The 24,581-nt window shown below is 40.9% G+C and overlaps 1 protein-coding gene across 1 annotated transcript in view; it reads right to left on the reverse strand.

The window, feature by feature from the left end:
• Nucleotides 1-10,870: 10,870 nt before the first annotated feature.
• Nucleotides 10,871-24,581, reverse strand: part of DIAPH2 (diaphanous related formin 2) — a 3,821,702-nt gene continuing 3,807,991 nt past the window's right edge. The window contains exon 27 of the mRNA XM_086964614.1: nucleotides 10,871-13,827. Within this exon, the coding sequence (XP_086820740.1) occupies nucleotides 13,763-13,827 (65 nt within the window). The 3' untranslated portion in view covers nucleotides 10,871-13,762. The remainder of the gene's footprint in view (nucleotides 13,828-24,581) is intronic.

Genomic DNA, 24,581 nt, shown 5'->3' on the forward strand with positions numbered 1-24,581 from the left:
TTTGAGAAATGTTTGAAGCTAATTTTGTCTGCTATTTCTGTATTTTCTGATCTCAATGCATTTTTTTTATGTCTGCACGTTTACTATGTCTGTGGCTTTTCAGATGCAGCCATGATGTTGCTTGTAATGTTATAATACTCAACTCTCTGATACTTTACATATTTAACTAAGTTTCAGTAAAATTATACGCCAGTTATGTGGAGAGTTCAGGCATGTAAAAATCATTTGTTTTGCCTCAGATGTGACTTGCAGAACAGGATTTTGGGTTTTTAGGCTGCACCCTGACATATCTCTAAGTTTATATGTCACTGGGTATTTCTATGGTGCAGTTTTTGCTAACTACTTGGCCTTTTAGTGTTTTGTGCAAACATTAGTCTATGGTTGTGATTCATCTAGCACACAGAAGCGGGCAGCTGCCCCCTTGAGTAACATTTGCTCCTCTGAGCGATGGCTGCTGCAGCTTCTTCGAGATAAGGGTTCAGAGGTCAGCGCGAGTTCACTGCCACTAGAGATGCAATACATGCCTAACAATATCTGTTGTGTGTCATAGCCTCATGAAAAAAAAAATTGACTGCATTCTACAAATTTCGTGGGCAGTTTCGTAAAAAATCGCGGCTTTTTACAAAACTTTAGATTTAGCGATTTTTTGCAAATCACGAAATAGCAAAATTCTGGAGGGTCTTGCCTATTACCTCTATGGTGGGTTAAACTCAATTATTGGATTTGCAACTGGCCTTAGCACACCATCCAGAAAATGGAGGATTACATTACCACATAACTTAGCACCATGATATTCTCTGTCTGAATGATTCCTCCCACTATGGATGAAAGACTTTTGACGATCATAAAAGTGGTAGATGAAGGTGTAAAGGAGTCCCTTTAATACAGTATTAAAATGAAGAAGCAGTGGATTCACTGGAATACATGTTTTACCATTTCTTTTACCTCTCTGGCTACCTTCAGCTATTGATTTATTCATTCATTTATTGAATTAAACAAACCATTGCGTCCTGTACCTAGAGTAATTTAAAAGCAGTCCAGGACAACATGTTTACATTTATGTAAAATTGCCAGCAAAAGCTTCATGAAGGAGAAAGGTTTTTAGGAAGGTGTGAAAAGATAAACATCAGAGTTCCATAATTTAGGACAAATGCCCCTAAGCAGAAGGAAGAGCAGGAGGGAGGTAGCTGGACCAAATATCATTTAAAAGCATAAGCTACCCCTATTACCCCAAGTTAGCCCCAAGTTATCGATTCAGCGAGATAACTGGGAATAACTCTTGTTAAGAACTTTAACATGCAGAAGCTCATCAGTGTCGCCGCCAAAGGAGCGAACCTACAAATGAGCATCTTAAGGAAATTAAAACCCTTTCTCTCCTCAAATGACTTCAAATCTGCAGTACAAGCTCTAGTACTCCCTAGTTTAACCTATAGAAGTGCAACCCTTAGCGGCCTTCCCAGGTTCACAACGTGTCCTCTAAGGGCCTCCCTCAGTTCTGCCGCTAGACTCATCACTGGATCTGAAAGAAACACCCATATCTCCCCTGACCTTATCTGTCTCAACTGGCTTCCTTATGAAGCAAGAATTCAATTAAAAATCGCCTTCATTAGCGATAAAGCCCTACACTTCAGTACCCTGAGATACCTTGCTCAGGGGTTTGGAGCCCTCTGGTGGTGACAGATCTTGCAAAAGCTCCAGCACTTAATTGCTGAAACCACAGAGATCCTCCAAAAAGAAAACTTGCAGCCGAGCTTTCCCTGGGATCGCCCCGAAAATCTGTAACTCACTGCTCCCTGTAACCAGACTAAATCCCTCAACTGTTCCCTTCAAGAAAGAACTCAAAACATTACTCATTAATACATGTATGCCCTATATCCTAGGATCTCCTTTCCACGTCGCCAATTAATTTCACGACAACGGCTTGCTGACATTATTTTGATGATTGTTTTTTCTATGCTTATTGAGTCCATTTGTAACTATTCTTTGTGTTGATCTCTCTAATATTGTGAGACATATCTGTTTTTCTTATGCCTCTGCTCTTTGTACATGCTAAAAGTGCTCTGAAACTCGCTTGTGTAATGTTCGTGCTACATAAGACTTTTAAAGTGAAGAAGGAAAATAAATGCTGCAGGATGGAAATGAAAAAACAGAGTAAGTTGTAAATATTCAGAATCTCAAATTGACAATGATGAGAAACTAGCAAGATGTTTAGAAAAAGGGAATGATTACAGCCAATAGTAATGTCTAAATTACAAATAGATGTGAATATTGCAGGGCGTGCACAGGAATTGGGAGGGGAAGTGCCCAAGAAAATGTAGGAACCGATTTTGTAGGCTTAAGATATTTAGAATGTGAAGTCACCGAGGGTGTAGGTGATAGCAAACAATCAACCAAAACTGACGCTATGATTAACAGGAGAGAAACAAAGAAAAAGAGGTTAAAGTGGGAATCATTAGCCTACAAAATATAGGATAGATTAAACCAAGTGATAACTTGTGAAAGAACAGATATATAGGAACAGCACTGGAACTGTTGGCGTGTTGGACCTGTCAGCCTTAGAAGGTCTTCCCCTACCTTTTTGCCCATGTGCCTCCCATTTCCACTGTCCCTTTTTATTGGACTTAGGACTCTGGGCGCCTCACCACTGCTAAACAGTGCTGAGGTGCAGGTGCTCTCCCCTAAAACCTTGTGACCCCCTCATATCTGCCACAAGCACTTGCGACTGCAGTAAGGCTTAACTCTCCATAGGCTAGCTTTGGGAACCCCCCTTATGGGATAATTTCTGACAAGGACCTAATAAGTCTGTCATGTTTGGTCTTGTTTGACTCGGGCGGGGAAATCTTTCTAATGATATATTGGGTTTGGGCACTACTACGCTAGGGATCCCACTTTTAGAAAGTGGACCCTTTCCTGCCTACACTTAGCCTGGGCACTGTAGACTGCTCCTCCCCTCTGCATACTGATAGCCTGCCTGGGTTGAGAGGTGGGAGTGGTGATTCACACCTTCTTCCCTGGGATGGGCCGTGATGGCCTGCCCACTGTAGCCTTAATGGCCTGTCTCTCATCAATGTGACAGCTAGGTCAGGGAAGGCAGGGAACATCCCAGAACTCCCTGGACTCTTCCAGAAGCCCCTGCCCACAGACCCTTCCAGGGAGTTCTACCACTTTCTAGCCCCTAGACTGAAAGATATATAAGGGAGGGTCCTGGCCTCACTTCTTTGTTACACTATTGGACCACAACGACACCCTGCTGGAGAGAGGACTGCTGCGCAAGAGAATTGCCATTGGGAAGGAGGCTGATTGCTCCAAGGAACTTCTGCCCCCCAACCTGCTGAGCTGCCCTACTTTCTGCTGATCCTGCCCTGCTGGGAAAAACTGGGTGTAACATCACCAGAGTGTCTCCACCATACCCTGACGGCCCCCCTGATTGCTGGGGATTCATAAGGACAGCACAAAATCATGAGAACTGCCTCATTGGGGTTACAAATGACCCCTGGGGTGCTGAAACACCCATGTGTCCTCAAGAACTGCTCTGCAGCACTTAGGCGCTCGGAACTGCACCTTGCTTCAAGGCCTGCTGTGCCTAAGGAAGACTTGGTGATCAGAATCGGCAACGCTGTGGGTCTCGGGAGTCCAGCGCACTGCCCCGCTGACGTCAGAGCAGGGCCGCGCTGGGATTGGAGCTGCTGCGTAACGTCACGGAGTGAGGTGGTGCTCCCAACAGGAAGGGCTTCCCCGTTCTGCTCCCATGCAGCTGCGCCAAGGACTGGGTGCCCGGAGGAAAGGAGAGCTCCCGGACGGTGTCTGGCTCACCAACAACCGCAGGTAATGGACAGTGTCTAGCCTTAAGCTGCCGTGTGGGGAAGTTGGCGGGAGCGGGTGGTAGACTGCCGGGGATTGCCCTCTGTACGAGCGAGTGACGGGGACGGCCTCAGTCAAGAGCGGACTGACGGGGACTGCCTGCATTTACTGTGGGGGGATATTTATTTTTAATTGCGGGCCGGGCAGACTGTTATCCCTGTTGGGGGCCTTTGAGAAATACCACCAATAGCGAGCCTGCACAGGAGAGAGCTGCGGTACCGGCCTCCCCGAACTTGACACTCTCGGCCTCTGGTGAACACACAGGGACCCCTATCAAGTCTCCTCCCTTTACCAACCAAGTTTAAACACTGAAGCAGCCACGGAACTCTCAGCGCGAGGGGCCCTGCACATTAGGGACTGCGTCCCCATTCAATTGCCTCATGCTCATAACTCCTGGGGACCGTGTTTACCATACTGCCTTTGGGAACCGGGCGCCTTAAAGGGATCAGAGACTGGCACCTAACTGCGGGTGACTGAGGCTAGCCCTATCTTTCTTCTACTAAAAGACGGTAACAGCCATCCCCAGACATTGGACGGAGACCTGTGATTTTATATATGGGGAATTCCGACTATTTTTGAACTGTGCACCATTTACAGATCAAGATAAGGTTACTGGCTTTATATGTGACTGGATTTATCTGACTGCTAATCTTGCTTGGAAACTGGTTTTACCTGCTTTTGGATCTCGCACAATTGTTAGATAAAGATATTCTTATTTTTATATAAAACTGGTGTGGTGTTCCTTTTGTGAGTGCTTTTACTGCGTTACTGTTGGTGTGTGTTGCACAAATACTTTACACATTGCCTCTGAAGTTAAGCCTTCCTGCTCTGCGCCAAGCTACCCTGTCAGAAACGGTGGTCCCTACTTGGACTAGGGTGCATATCCCGGCCAACTAGAGACCCCGGTTCAAACAGGAAATAACACACTGAATGATGCAATTTGATGACAAGTAGTAAGGCAAGAAACGGCTAATCAAAGATAATGAAAACAATCAGTTGGAATCAAAGCAAAAAAGATAAGAATGCAAATTGACATGAAAGTTAAAGAAGGAAAGAGTGAAGGATACCATTTCCCACTATGTACAACGCTGCAGCAAAGAAAAAGTAATCAAAAGCTTTGTTAAGATCAGCAAGCAGACATTTAGTGGGTTTTTATGGTCAGGATGCCTTAAAGAGGGAATTCCTGAGTAAACTTCTATGCGAGAAACAAACGCGTGAGAGTCAGTGGGTGCAGGTGGCTGAGAGGTCATAAGTAAGTGGAAATAAATGAAAAGGGGAAAGGGGTGAGATAAGAGGAAGTAGGTCAGTAAGCAAACTTTAGAAAAAACAGATTCAGAGAGGATCCCGGCTTTCAAGAAGCTGGGGTTATTATTTGGGAATGGTAATAGGAGCCATGATTAAAGATGACAGGGGCAAGGTGGAGATGGAACTACGTGAGAGAGACAGAGTGGAACTCGAGATGACCTTAATGACAATAGAGGATGAGCAAAGAGATAGGATAAGTGAGAAAAAAAGAAACTGCATGCTAATGTGTAATGCGTACAATAGTAATGGAGAAGAGTTACCAGGAATCCAAGAGGGGTGGAAAAGAATAGACGTTTTTCCTCCCATGTCCCAAGTGTGTAGTGTATGAAAGAAGGCAGAGGAATACGTAATAAATAGAGAATGAGTAGGAGAGTTGTGAGATGGTATCTAAGAGGCAGTCACAAAGAGAGACTGGGATTTAACATAAGTGTCTCATCAATAGTAAATGTTATTTTGTTACAAAGTGAACTGTCGAGAAACTAATGCAGATGTTTGGGGGTGATAAAGAAAAAGGTGGAGGCAATTAAGGTGTATCAACTTGTGTAGGACAGAGGAGGAAAATGAGGCAGAACACAATGGAATGTCAGGGACTGTAGGTGGGCTTGATGAAAATGGTAAAACAACAGAAAGCAGAAAGTAATGCATTTAGCGACTTTATTTAAGAATGCCTGTTGTAAAATGTGAATTGACATCTAATTTGGTTCTGACTATTTAAACTTTGGGAACAATTTGTTCTCATATCTTTTGTTTTGTTACCTATGTTTGTATCATGCTAAGGCAGCTCTGTCATCACTTCAAAATAATATGGTGGGATTAAGAAAGGTGCATAGAGCAGACATTATCAAAACATTAAAATCAAATCATGTAAGTAGAAAGAGGCTGAAATAAGTAAGTCCCAAGGGGGTAAGCACTGAGCATTAAATGATCTACATGGGTAGCTGCCCAGATGTGTTGGTAAGAAAGCAGCAGTATGTTGAAGTAGAATGTAATTCAGCCATAATGAACCTTGTAATAATTACAGGCAGTCTGATAGTCAGTTTATTAAGATCTCAAAATTAATCAATGCTATAACAATAATCCAAGGTGACCAAGACATTAATGACTCTCCTCTGGTGGTGCACCCAGACTCCACTTCTGAGCAACTAGTAATGGAAGCTTTTTCTTTTATATCTGAAATTTGGGAATGAGACGTTTGTAAATACACATTATTGATATGTGATTTTAATGCCTAAATATCAACTATGCTTTAAGGCTTTTTACAAATGAGCCAAAGAAGAGGTGTCAAAAAATCCCCTCATAATCTTACTTCCCTATAGTATATCCGACAAAAATAAAAGAGGTCTCTTGTTGGTGAAAGCCTTAAGGAATTTTTAATGTTAACGGAAGAAATGAAAACAATACGCCTGCAAATTTCACACACAAATCTTCGGATGGTTGCTCAATCATCAATTATGTGATTGTCCCTTTCACGACTTTAGGGAAGATCTTAAATATTAAAGTCATTGATAATTCCTTTTGGCGATCATAAAGTACCTTCCTTATGATTGACTCGGCTCAAAATGAAGTAGGGTCCTGGAACCTTAAAGCTACATTAGTGAGCTGTGTGAAATCTAATGCTGTAACACACTGGAATTCTAAGGGAATTGCTCAACTGAAATAATCTTTGGCAGTATTAACCATGGAGCCACTGTCGCTATCCCTTTATTCAATAATTATGTATGCAAGGTACGAAATCCCTGGAGGCCACATCTAAATTGTAGAACCAGGTTTCATTAAAGAGACCACATTTTAATCCTGTCATTCCCCAAAATAAGAAGATACATTTATTAGTGATAAGACAATTAGTCTATTTTTTTGCTGAAAGAGGCAAGTTAATTACTTTACTGGTTCAACTTAAAAGAAGCGGACTCCTGGAAGTTTTCAAAAAGATATTGTGAAATTATATCTACCTGATGTGGGTGTAGAATAAAATCCCTATCAACTCCTATAAAGGAAGATGAACAGAGCACATATATCAGTGATCTTTACTCATCTAATTCTAGTATAGAGCTGACCTCGAACCTTTCAGATTCTCCCATTCAACCAACTGCAGTAATTGGCCCTCCTTCCACAAAAGAGATCGAAGTTATGATTCAGGGTATCAGAGCCTCCAGGGTGATGGGGCGAGATGAGATTCCCATGTCTGTAATTAAGAGAGATCCCTCATTATGGGCTAGTTCTCTTATGCTTGTTCTTGCATAGTGTTATACATATGGAATAATTCCTCCTTCTTTGGTCAGGGAGTATCTTAATTACCTTAGATAAAAAAAGGAACAAGGAATCTCTCCTCTAATTACCAACACATTGCATTACTTGATTCAGTAGGAAATATGTTTGCTAGGAGTATTCTTGATAATGTTTCATTACAGGTAGAAGAGGAAAAGATACTTCCCGTAGAACAAGCAGGTTTTAGGAAGAAACATTGCACGTTTGACAACATCTTTAAACTAAAACAAACGTGAAAAAGTATGTGTCTATTTGTGGGCCGAATGTATACGCTGCATTTACAGATTTTATTGCAGCATTTGCTAGGGTAGATCACCCAACCTTCTAGAAAAACAATTAATAAATTAGGTATACCTGAAACCCTCATTACATTAGTTATTGCCCTCCACTTCTCCACCTGGTGCCAGGTGTTATTAGGTGGCGATCAGGCTTCTCTTTCATAATTCCAAAAACAAATGGTCTGAAACTGGGCTGTCTATTGCCCCTCTTCTTTTCTCATTGTATCTTTCATACCTACCTGGAAGTTTAGTGAACAGTAAGGGTGATTCTTCTTGTATTGATAAGTGATATTTTCCATTTATAAAATATGTTGATGATATTGTCATTCTGGATAATAGGTTTGCCTTACTTTTGCTTCCCATCACTTTCTGAAAATTAATATTTAAAAAAGTAAAGTACTGATCTTTAAGGGTAGCAAAAGTAGGAACTATGGCTGTTTTTTGGGTTCATAGAAGCTGGAGGTTGTAAAAGCATACCCCTATTTGTGGAAAATGATGTCAAGCAGTATGACTGGAAAAGACCATATCAACCACTGTTCCCCCAAGGCCTTATCACATGCCATTGGATTAAGAGCATTTTATAATGCAGTGGGTCGGAGGCCCTTTTCACACCTGCTCTCGGTATATAGGGTAAGGTTATCTCAATGCTACTGTATGAAATAGAATCAATCATTCAGTCTAGGTGGGATTTTTGGAGAAGATGGAAACTCAAATTGGGGGAAATTGTATAATGTGAATTCCTCTGTTCCTATACCTGCTTTAAGACTTGAATTAGGCTTAACACGCTGTCATAATCAAGGCCTGGCTAGCGTGATCCGATGGGGCCAGCAGCTCATGAAGGCCCAGGGGGATTCACTGACGGTTTTTTCTCCTAAGACATTTTTAGTTCAGATTCAGGAAAATATTCGTTGCCTAGAGATTTTAAATATGCATTACGTCCATTTGATCTAAAGCAGAATATACTGGACTCTCTTTCTTATACTCAACTTAAAAGTTTTCTAAAGCATTCACCAGGTGTAATTAGCCAAAGGTTGGACGTCAAATAATGTTAATCAAAGAGGAAATGTGAGGTGATAACCATCTCTTACCAGTTATAGGAAGCTCAGCAATATTTCTTGTGGAATCTAGAATAGGGAATTTGTCGCTTTTGGACACTATTATGATTGAATGTATTCCTTCTACATGTGCTGACCACGAATTGGAATAATTCCAAAGATGATGTGAAAGTGCGCAATTTATGTAAAACAGGTATTTGGGATTTTTAACCATGGTTTTGTTTGTCATGCATTGCTCCTTCCCCGTTGACAAATTCTATGAACAATGTTTTTAAATTGAAATACAGTAGTGGCGGCTTCGCAGCTGCTATCCCTCCTGAGAATGAAGTAATTTGTCAAAAAGTTTTACTTTTTGTAAATGTTTTTTAAATGTATATTAATGTGGTCTCTGTTATCTGTAATACTTTTAATCTGTTTGGGTTTATGCGGACCGCATCTGAGTTCCAAACCTTGACTAAATATTTTTAATGTATTGAACAATGGCTCTTTTAAGAGGAAAACTCACATCCATGAAATGTCAATAGTCTATTCCAGACATCACTGCTGATGGATAAGGGCATCAGTAATCTTGCACTTACTAGATTCTTGGACAAAGGATATATCTGTAATTTTTTGACACAAGTGATTGAGAACTTTGCCCAGAAGGCAAAAGAATGTTGCTGATGGAATCATGAAAATTGTTATTTATTATTGCCAACAAGGAGCAAGCAGTCTAGATAATCTGTCATTAATAGTTCAAACAATTCAGTGTTTGTTATTAGTTAGTTGTACCTTGTGAATTCAGATCTATTAGTCACAATCAAGAATCTTGCATTTGGTGATCTTTGTCAAGAAGATAAAACTAAAGTTATCCTACTGTGGAACTTTTTCCTCCATTCTGCCTTGTGGATTATAATCCAATAATCATGTACAATCTCTAACATGCTACAGTACCAAAGGTAAGGGTAGTCTTCTTGCTAAGATCTAGACCACACTGACACCCATGCCTCTTACTACTCAGTATAGGATTTAGGTTCTCAGCTTGACTTTTGTCAAAACTTAATTTTTATTTCATTTACTTCAAGTTAAATGTCTAAAACATGCCATGATGCATTAATACGGGTGAGTTTGTGCCTGCGATAAAGGAAAGTGAATTAGAGATGTAATGTTACTGAGTGAGGAGAAATGACTTTGTGTCTTGGACATTTGATCAAATATAGATGGCCTAGTATAGGGCCCAATATATAGTTGCAAGAAAGTGTTTGGTCAAAAGCAAATATGTCACCAATTTTTTATATTTTGCAAAAGTGAGCTACAGCAGAAACAGCTGTTTGTACTGCAGTGATGAGCAACATATAATTTGTAAATTCAGTTTAGGCCACCCAACTTCATTACTGTTGCTTATACGTTGAAAGCAAGAGGAAGGCACTACTTGATGTAATGCAGCCAGTCTCTTATTCAAAGAGATTGCTGTCTAATAACCATTACAGATAAAGTTATTATCCATTTTGGTGTCTTCAAATCAAGTAGGTTGATGTTCTCATATGGAAATCAATCACAGTCACAAGTTGATTCTAAATGGCCCCTCCGTCAGAGAGATTTATACATTTTCAGAACAATTAAATTTTAGAAGCATTTTAATGCTACAATCTTTAGGTACAAATAAAATTACAGTTTAAGATTATGCTTTCTGTGAGCTACCTTGCTGAGCTAAGAGAAATCTTTCACAAAGCATCAGTACAAGCGGACAGAGCACACTTTATGCTAAGCTTTTAGCTTAATCAGAAAGAAAGAAGCACAACACACTGGGGGGCTCAGCTCTGATAGCAATTACCTATTCTGTGGGTGCAAAGCATGTCTTCCGAGGGATAAGGAATGTAATGCATGGCGATGGTAGCCTGATACATGATTCCCAGGAATAGTAGGCTGGAAAAAAAGAGTATTCTAGATTTTTTGCCTAATTATGCCCTAAATGTGTATGAATCTATTGGGATGAATTGAAAAATGTAACACTGTTATGACATTCTATGTGAGCAGGGACAATTTGTATTTACACCAGTATAATTCCACGTAAATTTTAGATACTTGATAGTGTGTATTTTTAATAATGTTGTTTTACTTATGATTTTGGGTAATTCTGTTTTTTAAGACTATGCATTTCATATAATGTTTGGATTTGGGTGACTGGTCTGTGTAGAAAATGACACCCAGAGCACCCCCAAAAAACTGAATAGGAATCCTGTGCGACCGTCGTACCTCAAGACATACCCACTATTCACTTTCCATACAGATAACCACTTGGGCTTAATTTTCCTAATTTAAACAAAGATAAGCGGCCAGATTCAGCGAATGGGTAACTCCATCAACAATGTGACAGCTATCTCATCTGCCGAATTAAAAGTGCCATTGGATATGATGCACTTATAATACCTGTTTTTCATTAGGATGAAGTGGAATGGTTTAAGATCTAGTTTTTATGTGACATTATATTAATCTCGCTTCTTTGCACCAAAGAGAACAAATGAAGGAATCATCTTATTTGGGAATAACTGGTTAATATTCGTTTTTGAAACCTCCTTGTGCTTTAACAAAAGAGAAGGTAATAATCTGTGGCTTCTAGCATTTGTTGTGTGAAAGTAAGATACTGAAGAGACTGATGCCAAGGGTAAATTGGAAGGAAAAAGTTGAATGTTAGTTTCTGGAAAAAGCTTGCGATTCCTATAGTGTTTTTATGCCTCATACACATTATGGGCAACATTCACTAAATGTGAGCTTCAATTTTAAATCTTGATCCCTGGCAACCTTATTTAGATTCCTATATTGATGCTAAAAAAGTAGTGATAATTGGACTGCTGCACATTCTGAAATTTCAGTAGGTTTAGTATTTTGTAACTCTAACATATATCTGTGAATTGCTTCTGATATCAAAATGGTGGAGGGAATCAAGGGCAGCAAACATATTTGATCAAATGGGTGCTACAGCTAGTGTGATATTTGCACCCACTACGAGGCAGGCTTTACTGAATAGGTCACCTTTAATACAGAGCACAAGGGACATGCTGTTACATAAGCAGAGACTTCTTGAAAAGTTTACAGTTTAAAAAACGTTCTTTTGATAACTCCAATCACGCTGATTGTTAAACAAATGCACATCATCAGTAAAGATTTGTAGTTGGCAATTTCAAGGGTTCATGCAACCAACTATTGAAAGGTTCTTTCTCTCCAGAATAGTAGAACGTCATTAAAAGCCAGCTACAATGATTTACATCTGAAGCTCCCTCACCCTTTGGTCATTATTTCCATAATTCTAATCCGCTAAGGAATGACAAGCCTCCCTTGGCTGAGTCAGATTGATGGAGCTCATGTCCCTGGCATAGGTTGATGAAATAATAGGTCACACTGCTGGGTGTACAACAATGGATCCTAGTCACAAAAGAATTGATATTTGTGGCAGCTGTGTGACTTAGTAAATAGTACCATAATAGAGGTGTTATTTACAAATGGGGTTTCACTCTGATTTCATAGGTCCTAAATGTTAAAAGTGCTTTTGCTGCTCATCACTGGCCACATAAGCAATTCACAAAATGAATGTGCTATTTAGTTGGTGACTAAAGTGAAACTGATTATTAAATAGCATAGGTGTGTCTAGGTATTGTTTGTCCATGTAGGAAGATACTTGGACCCTCTGGTAGAATCAATCCCACAATCATCAATTCAGTTTAAAAAAATGTTAGCATACAATGCATTGAAAGAGCTAAGTGACTCCTGACCCTTCAATTAGATTCACGGGGCATCACCAGCTTATTTGTGCCTGTTCCCACAAAGATAGTGGAAGAACGTTTGATATGGTCAATACTCACGATCAACATTGCTTCTGTAACTTAAAATGGCAACCCTATTATTGACAACATCAGGTCCCCTCTGTCCTCAGTTGCAGATACTCAGTTAGTTTTATCTGGACGTAATGATTTTTTTTTACTTATGAATTTTATACGAAATTCCCAATGCTATAAAATGAGCGGCCATAGTCAAAGATAGATAACGTGCAAGAGTAAACATGGGCAGGGAGAATGGAGGAAGGAAACAGATTTAAGCAAACAGGAGAAAATTTAGATAATCTCTGAAATAGAGGAAGAATTAAAATGTATACATTTCGAAAAATGTAGCTTTTGTCACAAACTTAACACATTTACAAACATTCTTCAGAATGTTCCTTACTGTAAACTTTAAAATAGTGCTATTATTTTCCATCTAAATATGTGCATTAGGGTAAGATAATATAGGTGCATAGTTAGAAATACCCCTTTTGATATGGTTATAACAAAAAAGACCTTCACCTGATATATTTCTTCATAACTACTCAGCTATGTCATGCTTCTTTCTTCAGCAGATAAGCAAAGCTGATGTGTTCTATAATATTTCTATAGTTCTATACTGTAAAGCTTGTCTGCCTCTTCAAATAATGAACCCCTTAACGTTACATTATAAGACACCAAATAGCATGACCTTGGTTCTACAATGTACGAGTTACAAGCCGATGAGAGACACGCTATTTTCTGAAATTAAGTACTCATATGATAAATTGTATATATAAAGTCATTCGATTTTTTCTGCTATGTACAAATTCAACCCATATTGTAAAACAAATTTGTGATATTTATTCTGCGCTACCATTACTATCTCATTTTTTTTTAGATTTAGAAAATATTATTTTCTTGTACATATATTTATAAAAACAATGCTTGCAAATAGTCATAGCCTCCTTCAGTGGGGAAAGCTGAGTTCATCACAAGGTAACACTGGATTCTGTAACACAAGATATGAATCCTTTTCAACGTTAACACTGTTTTCCGACTTCAAAATATGTATATTTTTGCATTATTTTTCGTATGTAACCCTTCATGCATTTAATTATGTTCCAGCTTGTTGTCATGGTGGCCTTTGCTTGAAGTCCTCCCCTGGTTTCTTTCCTCCAAATGCCTTTGATTTGTGTTGCTAGAATCCTCAGCAGTGAAGCAATCACACAGACACCATGCTTGCGTTGTGGCGAGAACGTGACCTTTCCAAAGGTGCTCGTCTGATATCTGCAACCAAACAAACAAAGAAAAGATCATGAGGAAAAACAATAAGGCGCAGCATGACTTGAACAAAATCAGAGCTACAGTGGTGTCAAGCGTCTGCTCAGACGCCTCCGCGAACCCTTGAATATGAATATGTAAATATGCAGCCAGGAGACAGGATCAGAGGAGGGATTCGTGCGCCATCTGCCAGGCGGAGTTCAAGAGTTCCACTACCAGCATTAAAGGGCTCTTCTGATCAGAGGAGCAGGGGTGGAAAATGCAGGTGAGGTGTGTGCAGCTTAAAAGCAAGGTGCCTTCGTCAAGCGCCAATACAATACACTCCGGGTAAAACAATTGTACAGCTTCACACGCCGAAAAATCTGTGTGTTATGGCCATCCAACTTCTTGTTGTAAAAGGTTTTTGCTTTGTGTACTATACAAGGATTACAATCAAAGTCTTCAACAAACATTGCATAATTTTGTCTCGTGAATATTCTGTGATAAACTTATACATTCGAACTTAGGGAAAAAAATTCCATCAATATGTAAATTCCCAATTCCATCAATATGTAAATTCCCTCGGCCAATGGCCAGGTGTCTCGTGACCTAATGGTTTCATATACAGTTGAGTAAAAGATACAAAAGCAATGGTCATTGTTGTCTTATGCAGTGTTCTCTCCTGAAGTCAAAGAATCGGTTCATGCAGTTTCTTTTAAATCACTATCATAGCAGAAACTAGTCTGGTTTTCTGGCACTCTTGGTGCAGATACATTTTAAGGCATGCACAAAGTGGGCTTTGGGCCAGGGCCCCAGGCTTTCGGGGCACCCTAATAGTGCCAGCTTTGTTCTGCAAAGTTTTCCCCTTGTGACCTTGAATACATTTTAAACAGATTGTTTTATCTACAGTTTTCCTTTAATTTATCTTTAATGTGGGTGATGTGTGAGAGTCTATTACAAACATGTTGCAAAGAAATGCTATGTTTATTTCAACAACCATAAAAAAGTTAATTTTAGTCAAAACAGGATATCACATATAAGAAACGCGATGGCGTCACAGATTATTTGCAGTAATATTAGTGAGCTGCTGCAGTGTTACAATATTAAAAAAATACAGTCACTATACCTGAATATTAGATGTAAACACATATAGAATTTGAAGGAGTCAAAAAGGGCATGAAAAAGGTGAAATTAGATCATAAATTCAAAGCCATTCCGAACAGGGCCCCCCCAAAATACGTTTGGTATAGGGGCTACAAATCCTTACAAAATCCTTAAAATGTACTTGTCTGGGTGTGTAAGCACCTGGGGATATCACACAGACTTTTCATTCACACATCTATGATGAAATTAGTGTCTCCTGTCTTTCAAACACTGAATAACTTCGAACGTTATGCTGAAGTACACTAAGTAGGTGAATAAATACTCTAAAGGGTCACAGTGTGATTTTATCCCCTTATGATAGCTAAAGCTATACTCAGGTCTACTGCAATTATGTGATTGTGCAGCAGTGGCGTTTTCTGTACAATTATGGATTTGTTGCATTTGCCACATAACCCATCATCTAGTGCATAATTTGCAGATTTTAACAAACAATATTTGTTTCAAGCTCAAATGAGTCACAAATGACAAAAAATTCAGCCAAGTTTTTTGTCGCCCATTGGAAGGTTTGTCGCAAACGTTAACTGGTCACCTTTCAATTGCATGTTGCTGTATCTGAGCATTGAACGGGTATGACTAGGGTAAAACCTTAACCTGCATAGTATTAACATCTGTAAAATGACAAAATAATGTAGTAATACTATTAAAGAATATGCATCATTATGTCACATATTTTTCCTTTTCTTGCTGCACAATTTAATTAAGCTTGACGCATAATTTGGTGCTCCCTTGTTATTTATTTCAGTGACCCTGGAAATACTGAAGATCGAACTCTACAGAATCCAATTAATCTCTATGACCAGGCTGAGTATCTCTCTTTGTGTACAATTTTCCAAAACTAAACTGCACTTCCTGTGTCAGCATGAATTGTAGTTTTTCTGAGACAATACTCAGAACTTCCTTTGGGTTTGCTAGGCCACTCAGGTTACTTGTAAAGACAGATTCGTAGTAGTACCCCATCCTCTATCCAGCATACATTAGCAGGAACGATACCTCTGTTATGGCAGAGGAGCATTGTCCCACTGAAAAATAAAATGATAATAAAATCACTTTATTATCATTTTATTATTTATCATTTTATTTTTCATAACTTCCAGCTGTGGTTAGGGCGGGTGGGGCCATCCTGCTCTGTGTCACAGTCAGGGAAGAGTGTTTGGACAACTATAGGTGCGCATGTCTGTTTAGCTAGCTGTCTCCGGCTGGCCAGACATGCGCACTCATATTTCTCCAATAGAGCTGTGCTGTCCAGCCCGGTTGGAAAAAAGCTCCAGGTTCCCCGGGCCTGAGCTAACATCAAGTCAGCTCGCTCAGGCCAATCACAGCGCTGCTCTCATGCTGGATTGCCCCCTCGGAGCCTGTGCAGCATGACCAGCATTGGAAGAGGAGCACCTAGGCGGCAGCCACAGGAGCAAGTATGTTTTTTAAAATTATTATTTTCCCCTCACCCCTGCCTCCCGTCCCCCCTGCATTGCCCAGCTGCCCCAAAATTGGAACACCTTCCACTGTACATTAGGCCTCGAAACATTCCCTGTTTTAATTTGTAAATTGTCAATATCATTTAAATATATAAACACACTCATCTGTTCTAATTTATCATCCATATCCTTACCGAAACGTATATCAATAAAACATTCTTCTCTGTCAATAGTTTAATATTCATTTTGTATCCAGAGAATCACAGCTCCATCAACAGTCTCATCTCCCTCGGTTTCCTTTGCTAGCACTGACTCTCACACAACTGTCTTCACTTACTCAAATCCAAACATCACTCAGCACCCTGACTAAACATGTTTCATAACTCAACCACAAACATTCTCTGTTTCACAAACCAGTCAGTACAGTAATGTAACGCAAAAGGTTTAGACCCCCTTCAGAATGTGAAGAGGGGTTCCTTATTCTCCCATGTTTTGGAGATATTCATTGGCCTTGGGCTGGATGGGGACCCCTGAGAGGCTGTGGGTTGGACAACCCCTGTACCACAGGGGCTTGCAATACCCCCTGACACAGTACTTTACATTCAGACCATCCACTAATTCTCACTCTCAATATCATTCACATGCAGGTTCATGACTTCCCAGTCCCATCATTTAATTACACTTTTATCCACCCACACGGTTGCCTTCCCACTGTGTCCCGTAGTGTGCATTTGCTAGTTGAAGCTATAATCAGCATTGTTAAAGGGACTCGTTTTTATCAATGTGTCCTGAGACAAAAGCTAAAATAAAGAACTCAGCACTGCTCAAAGCCAATTACAATATGGAGTGACCTCCCCAGCTGGACAAATGTTTGAACTGGTCCGTCTGCCAGCATCTACCTTCAACCATTTTTTTCTGACCAGAGTGAGTTTATGGAAATTGCTTCCCTTGGAAGGCATGCCACTGTAGCCATTAAGAAGGAAGTGGGCACGCCCTCGTTGTGATAAACATCTTCTCCAATTAAGCACAAATAGCTCTGAAATAAAGTCAAGTCAAAACCCTTTTTTCCTTTGTGCAGAGCCAATCTGATCGATTATTGTATATGTAATTACCATTTCTATTAAAATACTTTATATTAAAACAAATACGAGTTCACTCACAACTTATTTGATTTTAATGGCTGATGCCTGAAACATTAGTGCTATGAATGTCATTAAAATTGAATGCCACATCCTGCCTACAATATATTTATATTTATAACTCTCCACAACTGGTGCGCCAACCTGACCTACTGGCATCTGACTCGATAACCAGGTCGGGGTTGAGGCGAAAATTGCTCTCCCATTCCACGCTTCCATGTGAAAGAGCCACCAACGAATATCCTCCCTTTCCTCCTCTGACAGGGCAACTGGATGGGAATGAGGAAGCCCCTTCCGCAAAGGCTTTGCTTTTAGATGTTGCAAGGCTCGGTAGTGCAACGGGCCCGGAAATATAGCCTGGATGAAGGACGACAGAAGCCCCACTACGGGGGCAATTTGTCGAAGCGGGACCCTCTTCTTGGTCAAAGTCCGAAACAACTCGTGGCGGATCTTGGGCATTTTCCACGGTGGAAGGCTTGAGAGTCGCCTCAGTAGAATCTACCATGAAACCCAGGAAGGTGACGTTCTGAGCTGGAACCACCAGTGATTTTTTGGTGTTTGTCACAAAACCCAGACTTTCCAAGAGATTGACTGCTTGCGGTAACTGAACCTGTAGTACTTGTGGATCTTGTGCCAACTGAAGCATGTCATCTAAGTACACAATGAGACAGGTTATTTGCGCTCGGCGGACTCCACGACTGGTCTCAGCACCTTTGTGTACCCAGAGATCTGTTTAATGGGAGTAAGAATGAGAGATCAGCAGGAATCACAGGTCTGGCAAAAGATTGGCCTTTTAAATTGTAAAGCTAAGTATTTTGATTGGCAAATGTTAAAACGCTACGGTTATGCACTGCTAATAGGAAATACATTTTGCAGTGGGCAAAAGTGCCTTGTTGGAGACCCTATGGTATTCTTTTCTGAGATGTACCACACAAGGAACTGCTATAGGGGTAGTGGCAATATTAGCTAGAAGGGTCTTGTGTGCATTTAAGCGGAGCACTTAAGATTGAGTGGTTAGCTTTGGTAGAATGTCAGGTACATGGAATTTGCTATACTGTTTGCTCTATATATGGCACAAATCTGAATAAAGCACAAGTTGTTGAATATTTGGAAATATGAACTTGCTATATGGCCAGTCCTAATTTTTTGTGGGGATCTTAATTTGCAAATAGATATGGTTCAGACAGCATCACAGGTAGCGGGGTATGTGGGCAGGAAGCCAGCAGTATACAGATAAGTTCAACAACTTCTGTAGAATCACGGCTGAACAGATGTCTGTGCAAGGTTTAGTCTCCAAATCCTGAATATACATTTATTTTTTCATTCCCCCATGAGAAGTATGTACAACTGGATTACTTCTTGATTTCAGCAGGCTTTGTGTAGGTGTGGGCACAGATAGGAAAAGTACCCAGAGTATTTTCAGATCATAATCCACTGATTTTAGAACTCAGGGCTAGGGTAGCATGTGGAACACATCAAACATGGACATTCGACAGGGGGTTCTACTGAGTGTACAGAACATATGAATAAGTGGCTGAGAGGATTCTTAATCAAAAACAGGAGAACTGCAGCAGTACGCAAAGTATAAGGTGCATTAAAAGCAGGTATTGCGGGAAACACTCAGCATTGGTCTTCATAAACAAACATCTCAGATAAATCAGATAAAGGAGGCATATGAAGAGCTGGCTACATTGGAAGCTACTCATGTTAAGGCAATAGCAAAGGAGGTGGAGGATGATTTTGAGCTGACTGATAGGATTGATGCGGTCAAAGCTAGCACTAATAGTGATCATGCAAAAAAGGCAGCTGAGATTTTGGCGCTCTGTATACGGCAGAAGGAGATCCACAATGGCATCAGTGCTATCAGGGGAGGGGCAGGAATGGGCAACTGCTTATTCCACTGGAGGCAGTTGTCAGCATCTTCGATGAATATTGTCAAAAGTTTTACCAGGAAGATCAGATCCAAACTTTGAGTAAGATTTGGCAATATCTTGATGCAGACAATGATGGGGTGTTAGAAGCTTGCGAGTGGACAGCTTTAGAAGCTCCTATAATATTAGATGAGGTGAAATGAAACTCTTGATTATCTGGCTTCCGAGAAGATAGCATGACCAGTTAAGATCCCCATGGAATTTTATAGAGTGTTTTATCTGGTATTGGCAAACGATATGCTTGATACATTTCACAAAGCTCAGGGAGGTTCTTCTGCTCCAACCTTATGGGCAGTCACCAACATCATGGTATTGCTAAAGAAAGGGAAGCCCCGTGGGATCCCAGGTCAAAAAGGCCGATTTAATGGATTAATAGTGCTGGGAAGATATCCTATAAAATACTGGCTACCCGTATGTGTAGAGTTGTTGACAAAGTGGTCTCGTCCTGGCAGCATGGTTTCATCTCGGGACATGGCACACGGTTCATATAGGCCAGGTGATCATGTTATTTGATATAGCAGAGGTTTGAGATACACCCCTGGCTCTGATCCTGCTTGGGTCTCCTGGAGTTATCTCTTGGAGGTCCTTGAGAGGAGGGGACTGGGGTTTTGGGTTTGTACAGCTATATCAGAAGTCCACCGCTGGACTGCAAATGATGGGGAGGTAAAATTGGCTCCCGAATCTCTGGCTTCTAGGAAGACAGCGCGACCAGATAACATCCCACTGCAATTTTATTGAGTGTTTTATCCGGTATTGGCAAAGGATCTGCTTGATACATTTCTTGAAGCTCAGCTAGGTTCTGCTCCAGTCTTATGGGCAGTCACCAACATCATGGGATTTCTAAAGAAAGGGAAGCACCAGTGGAACCTGGGTCAAATAGGCCGATCTCATGGATTATCTGTGATGGAAGGATATACAATAAAATACTGGCTAAACATCTTGGTAGGGTTATGGTCAAATTGGTCTCGCCCTGGCAGCCTGCTTTCATCTCGGGACGTGGCACAATGGATCATATAAGCCAGGTCCTCATGTTATTTGATATATCAGATCAGAGCCATGTGTGTCAGGGACACTCATGGCTCTGATCCTGCTCACATCTCCTGGAGTTATCTCTGGGAGGTCCTTAAGAGATAGGGGATTAGCTTTTTGCTTTATACGGCTATTCAAATGCGATATCAGAAGCCCACTGCCGAACTGCAAATGATGGGGAGGGACTCTTAAGTATTTGTGATAACTAGGGGGACCAAACAGTGTTGTCCCTGCTCTTCCCTATCATTCAAGCTCTACATTAACCCTTTCTATTTCGTTTTGAGTGGAATAATGTAATAAACCTTCTGGTTATACATGATTATAGTACCAAGGTATTGGCAAATGCCGATGATGTTGCTCCTGTGACATTGGCCCCTGGATGCCCTATTGAAGAAGTAGAAAGAGAGGCCAAGATTTTTGAAAATATGTCAGGCTATTTGCTGAATAGGAGCAGGACTCAAATAGTATGCAATGATGCAGTATGCCTGATGGATGCTCGAAAAGTGCACAGTGTGACATATTTGGGAGTTACAGTTACGGCCAGCTTTGGAGCTAAACTGTCATTAACTTTAATCCATTATTGTCGAAAATCGGGAAAGATTTGGTATGGATTAATAATTTGCATCTTACATTAGTCGGCCGCTGCAAGGTAATTAAGATGATGATTCTGCCTAAGGTGGTGTATTTATTTAGGGAAATTTCTCATGAAAAGGCTGGATGCTGTATGTAGCAATTTCATTTGGGAATACAAAGAGTCAAGGAGGTCTTTAAATGTATAGTGCTCCCGGGGGATATAATAAGTATTGTTAAACATGGGAACAAGCAGGAATCTTAAAAGTAGGTCATTTATTTGAGCTGGGTCGGATTTGCACCTAGAGGATTTGCAGAAGAAATTTGGTCTGACCAAGCAAAGCTTTTTTAAGTAATTTGCATTAGTTTTTTCTCAAAAGTGGATAATCATCAATGCTTATTGGAGCAGTTTTCGATTCTTGAATTATTGAGTCTGGGAGAGGGAAGGTTTGTATCATTCATACAACTTTATCCGATTATGTTGTGGATGACTTGGAATTAGAGGAAAATAATTGGTCTAGGAGACTACTGGTTAGTCCTAGCAATGCAGAGTTTCAAAATTGTGGCTGTCAGGGGAGGAGATTTTATTATCAGCAGGGTTGAAGAGAAAGTATTATAAAACTATATACATTTTATATTATACTGCTAATTGAATAGGTGAAGGAAATCACCTAACTCCAACTGGCTGAGGTGTGGAGGAATTGAAGAAGATATTGTGCACGTGTTTTGTAACTATGCAAAGTTAGGAGCTTTTAACCTCTTCCCTGCTCATGACGAGCTCAGCACGTCATGCAGCACAGTGCTCCTGTGCTCATGACGAGCTGAGCTCGTCATGACCACACCCGTTTTTATTGCTGTCCAGCACAGCAGGGGAAAATCTCTAGCAGTAATGCGGTTAAGGAAGGGATCAGCAGTTTTCCGGAAGGTACTCTGAATATTCAGCTTATGATCACCCCTCAGCTTATGCTGCTTGGAATACATTGGCAATTTAATAGGGATAAGTATTTTTAACATTTGTAGCTATGGTAATAGCCCGTATTTGCAGTTTGGAGGGAAGAGGAGCCCCCTTCCTCTGAACAACAGGTAGCTAGGTTGCTCTCTACTTATGTTATGTTATTATGTTTTGTTATGTTAAAAGGACTTGTAAAGAGCATAGATGCCCCAGCAATGCAACTTCCTAGTGCTTGACCAAGAGCACATACTACAGGAACAATACACTCACCGACGGAAAGCAACACAGAGATGAAAGAGCTAATTATAAAATAGACATTTCCTGAAGTTGAGAAGGTTATGAGTTTTCTCAAGGAAGAGGGGCAGTTTGTTCCTTGGGACAGGGACTATTGAGGTTCTGTAAATTACAAACTCGTTCGTACTCAGCCTCCATTTTGTGATCGCCGCCATTTTATGTTGCCCTCACTCAGGCAGCTCGGCAAACGCGATGTTTTTGTTGTTTCTGCCTTTGCGTGTCAGGTGGCTTCTTTGCTTCTGTTTACTAACGAGTGTCAGGGTCTGGCCGAGTACACTAATTCCTGTCTGAGCTGATTAATCCCCGTCCGGACTACATGTTGGTTCACACCATTGTTTCCTTTTAGTTATCTTATCTGCTGTCCTTCGCTACACGTCTCATGCATTCTCCTGTTTCACGACTGTCCTTCTAAAACACGCAGCTGTGTTTTCTCTACTTGTAAATCGAATTGTGTGGATTCATTTGTGATTTACTTAAGGGGTCGAGTGACAAACAGAACCGGGAATTTGAGTTGCTTTGGTCTTAAAACATTGTCTGTAACGTTTGCCTATAGCTCATGCTCTTGTGTGATTGCATTTTGAATTTTATTGTAGCATATATAAACCTGTGCGCCATGGAGTTAAGTGGCAATCTCTTTTGAACCTCGTTGTACTGACGACTTCTAGGACCACTGTACTAGCTGCAGCTAATAAATACCGTCTTCTACGCCAAACTAAGAGTCTGTGTCTCTGTTTTGACAAGGCAGGTGAATCCCGGGGATTTCAGGCGTACCCTGCGCCGCCGGGCCTTAAGACTGCGGTTCTCCACTATGGCTCGGAAGGAGCCTCCTCCTGCTCTTACCCTCTTGACCCGAGGAACAATGGCTAAGTTGAAGTTAGTCGACCAGAAGGACCTAGATGGCAGGTATGGTGACATAAGATCAGCAAGGATGTGAGCACCTTGGGAGTGGAGGATCTTCTGGGCAACGCAAAAGGCTTTAAAGTGTACATGCTTGTCCACAGGAAGCCAGTGAAAGTTCTGGATGGGCACCGCAGTGGAACAGAATTTTGGAAGAGAGAAAAAAGCTGCCTCCCTGCAGCATTTTGGGAGGTCTGAAGTCTTTTTGTGACTGCTTTGTTGGCTCCTAGGTACAGGACATTGCAATAGTCTAGGTGAGACAAGATTAGGGATTGAATATTAGTCTGGCTAGTTCAGGGTTCGAAAAGGCCAATGATAGGTTTGAGGCTTCTTAAAAAGCCGAAGCAAGTACCTGCCAAATATTTGGCTTGAGCCTTAAAGGCATGAGTATCATCCATCCATACTGCTATGTTCTTAATGACGGGATTGGTCTTGGGTGGGAGGATCGAGGCTGACCAGCAACCAGTATTCTCCCCAGGTGTGGGTGCATTACCTAACAGAAGGACTTCAGTTTTGTTAGCATTTAGTTTTAAACCATTGTTATTCATCCACTTAGCAACAGCAAGCATCCCTTTAAGAAAGTTACCATGTTTTGAGTTGCTTTTGCTGAAAGTGAAAGTATAAGCTGGGTGTCGAGCCCGAAAGATTTTACAACCTGCGCTAGAGGTTGGATGTAAATATTAAAAAAGGGCCGCTCAATGTGGAACCCTGGGGGACTCCATATTGCAGTGGTTGTTAGTGAGACACAAATTGGGGAGATATTATCTGAAATGAACATTCGCTAAGGAAAGAGCTAGACCAGGTCAGGGCTGACCTTATTTATTATTTTATTTATTGCATTTGTATGGCGCAACAGCTACCCTGAGGGTTTCCCGGCGCCTTTGATCTGTGTTTCACATGGAATAAGGGGGAGGGGCTCTATTGATTGAACAACCATGATTTAATTCCCTTCCGGAACGAAGGTAGCAAGGTTCCAGGCGTAGTAGGAGCGGGAGTGAATTCCACAGTGCTGGGGCCAGATGGGCAAATGAGCGGCCGCCCATCCGAGTCCGGTTGACCCTGGGAACTGCAAATTTTGCCTTGTTCATGGAGCGAAGATTACGGGAGGGTATATATTTCTGGGCGATCTTACATAGATATTCAGGTGCTTCTCCTGAACTAATCTTAAACATGTAGCATAATGCCTTAAATTTTACTCTGCTAGCAATCCTCAACCAATGTAATTTCTTAAGGTGATCTGTCATGCTCGTGCGGCCTGGGTGGTTGAGGAGCAGTCTTGCTGCAGAGTTCTGGACCACTTGAAGTCGGTTCAGGATACTTTTTGTAACTCCTAAATATAGGACATTACCGTAGTCTAATCTCGAGCTGACTAGTGCCTGTAATACTGTTCTCT

The sequence above is a fragment of the Lissotriton vulgaris genome, chromosome 4_1 (assembly GCF_964263255.1).
Source record: "Lissotriton vulgaris chromosome 4_1, aLisVul1.2, whole genome shotgun sequence".
NCBI classification, from domain to species: Eukaryota; Metazoa; Chordata; class Amphibia; order Caudata; family Salamandridae; genus Lissotriton; species Lissotriton vulgaris.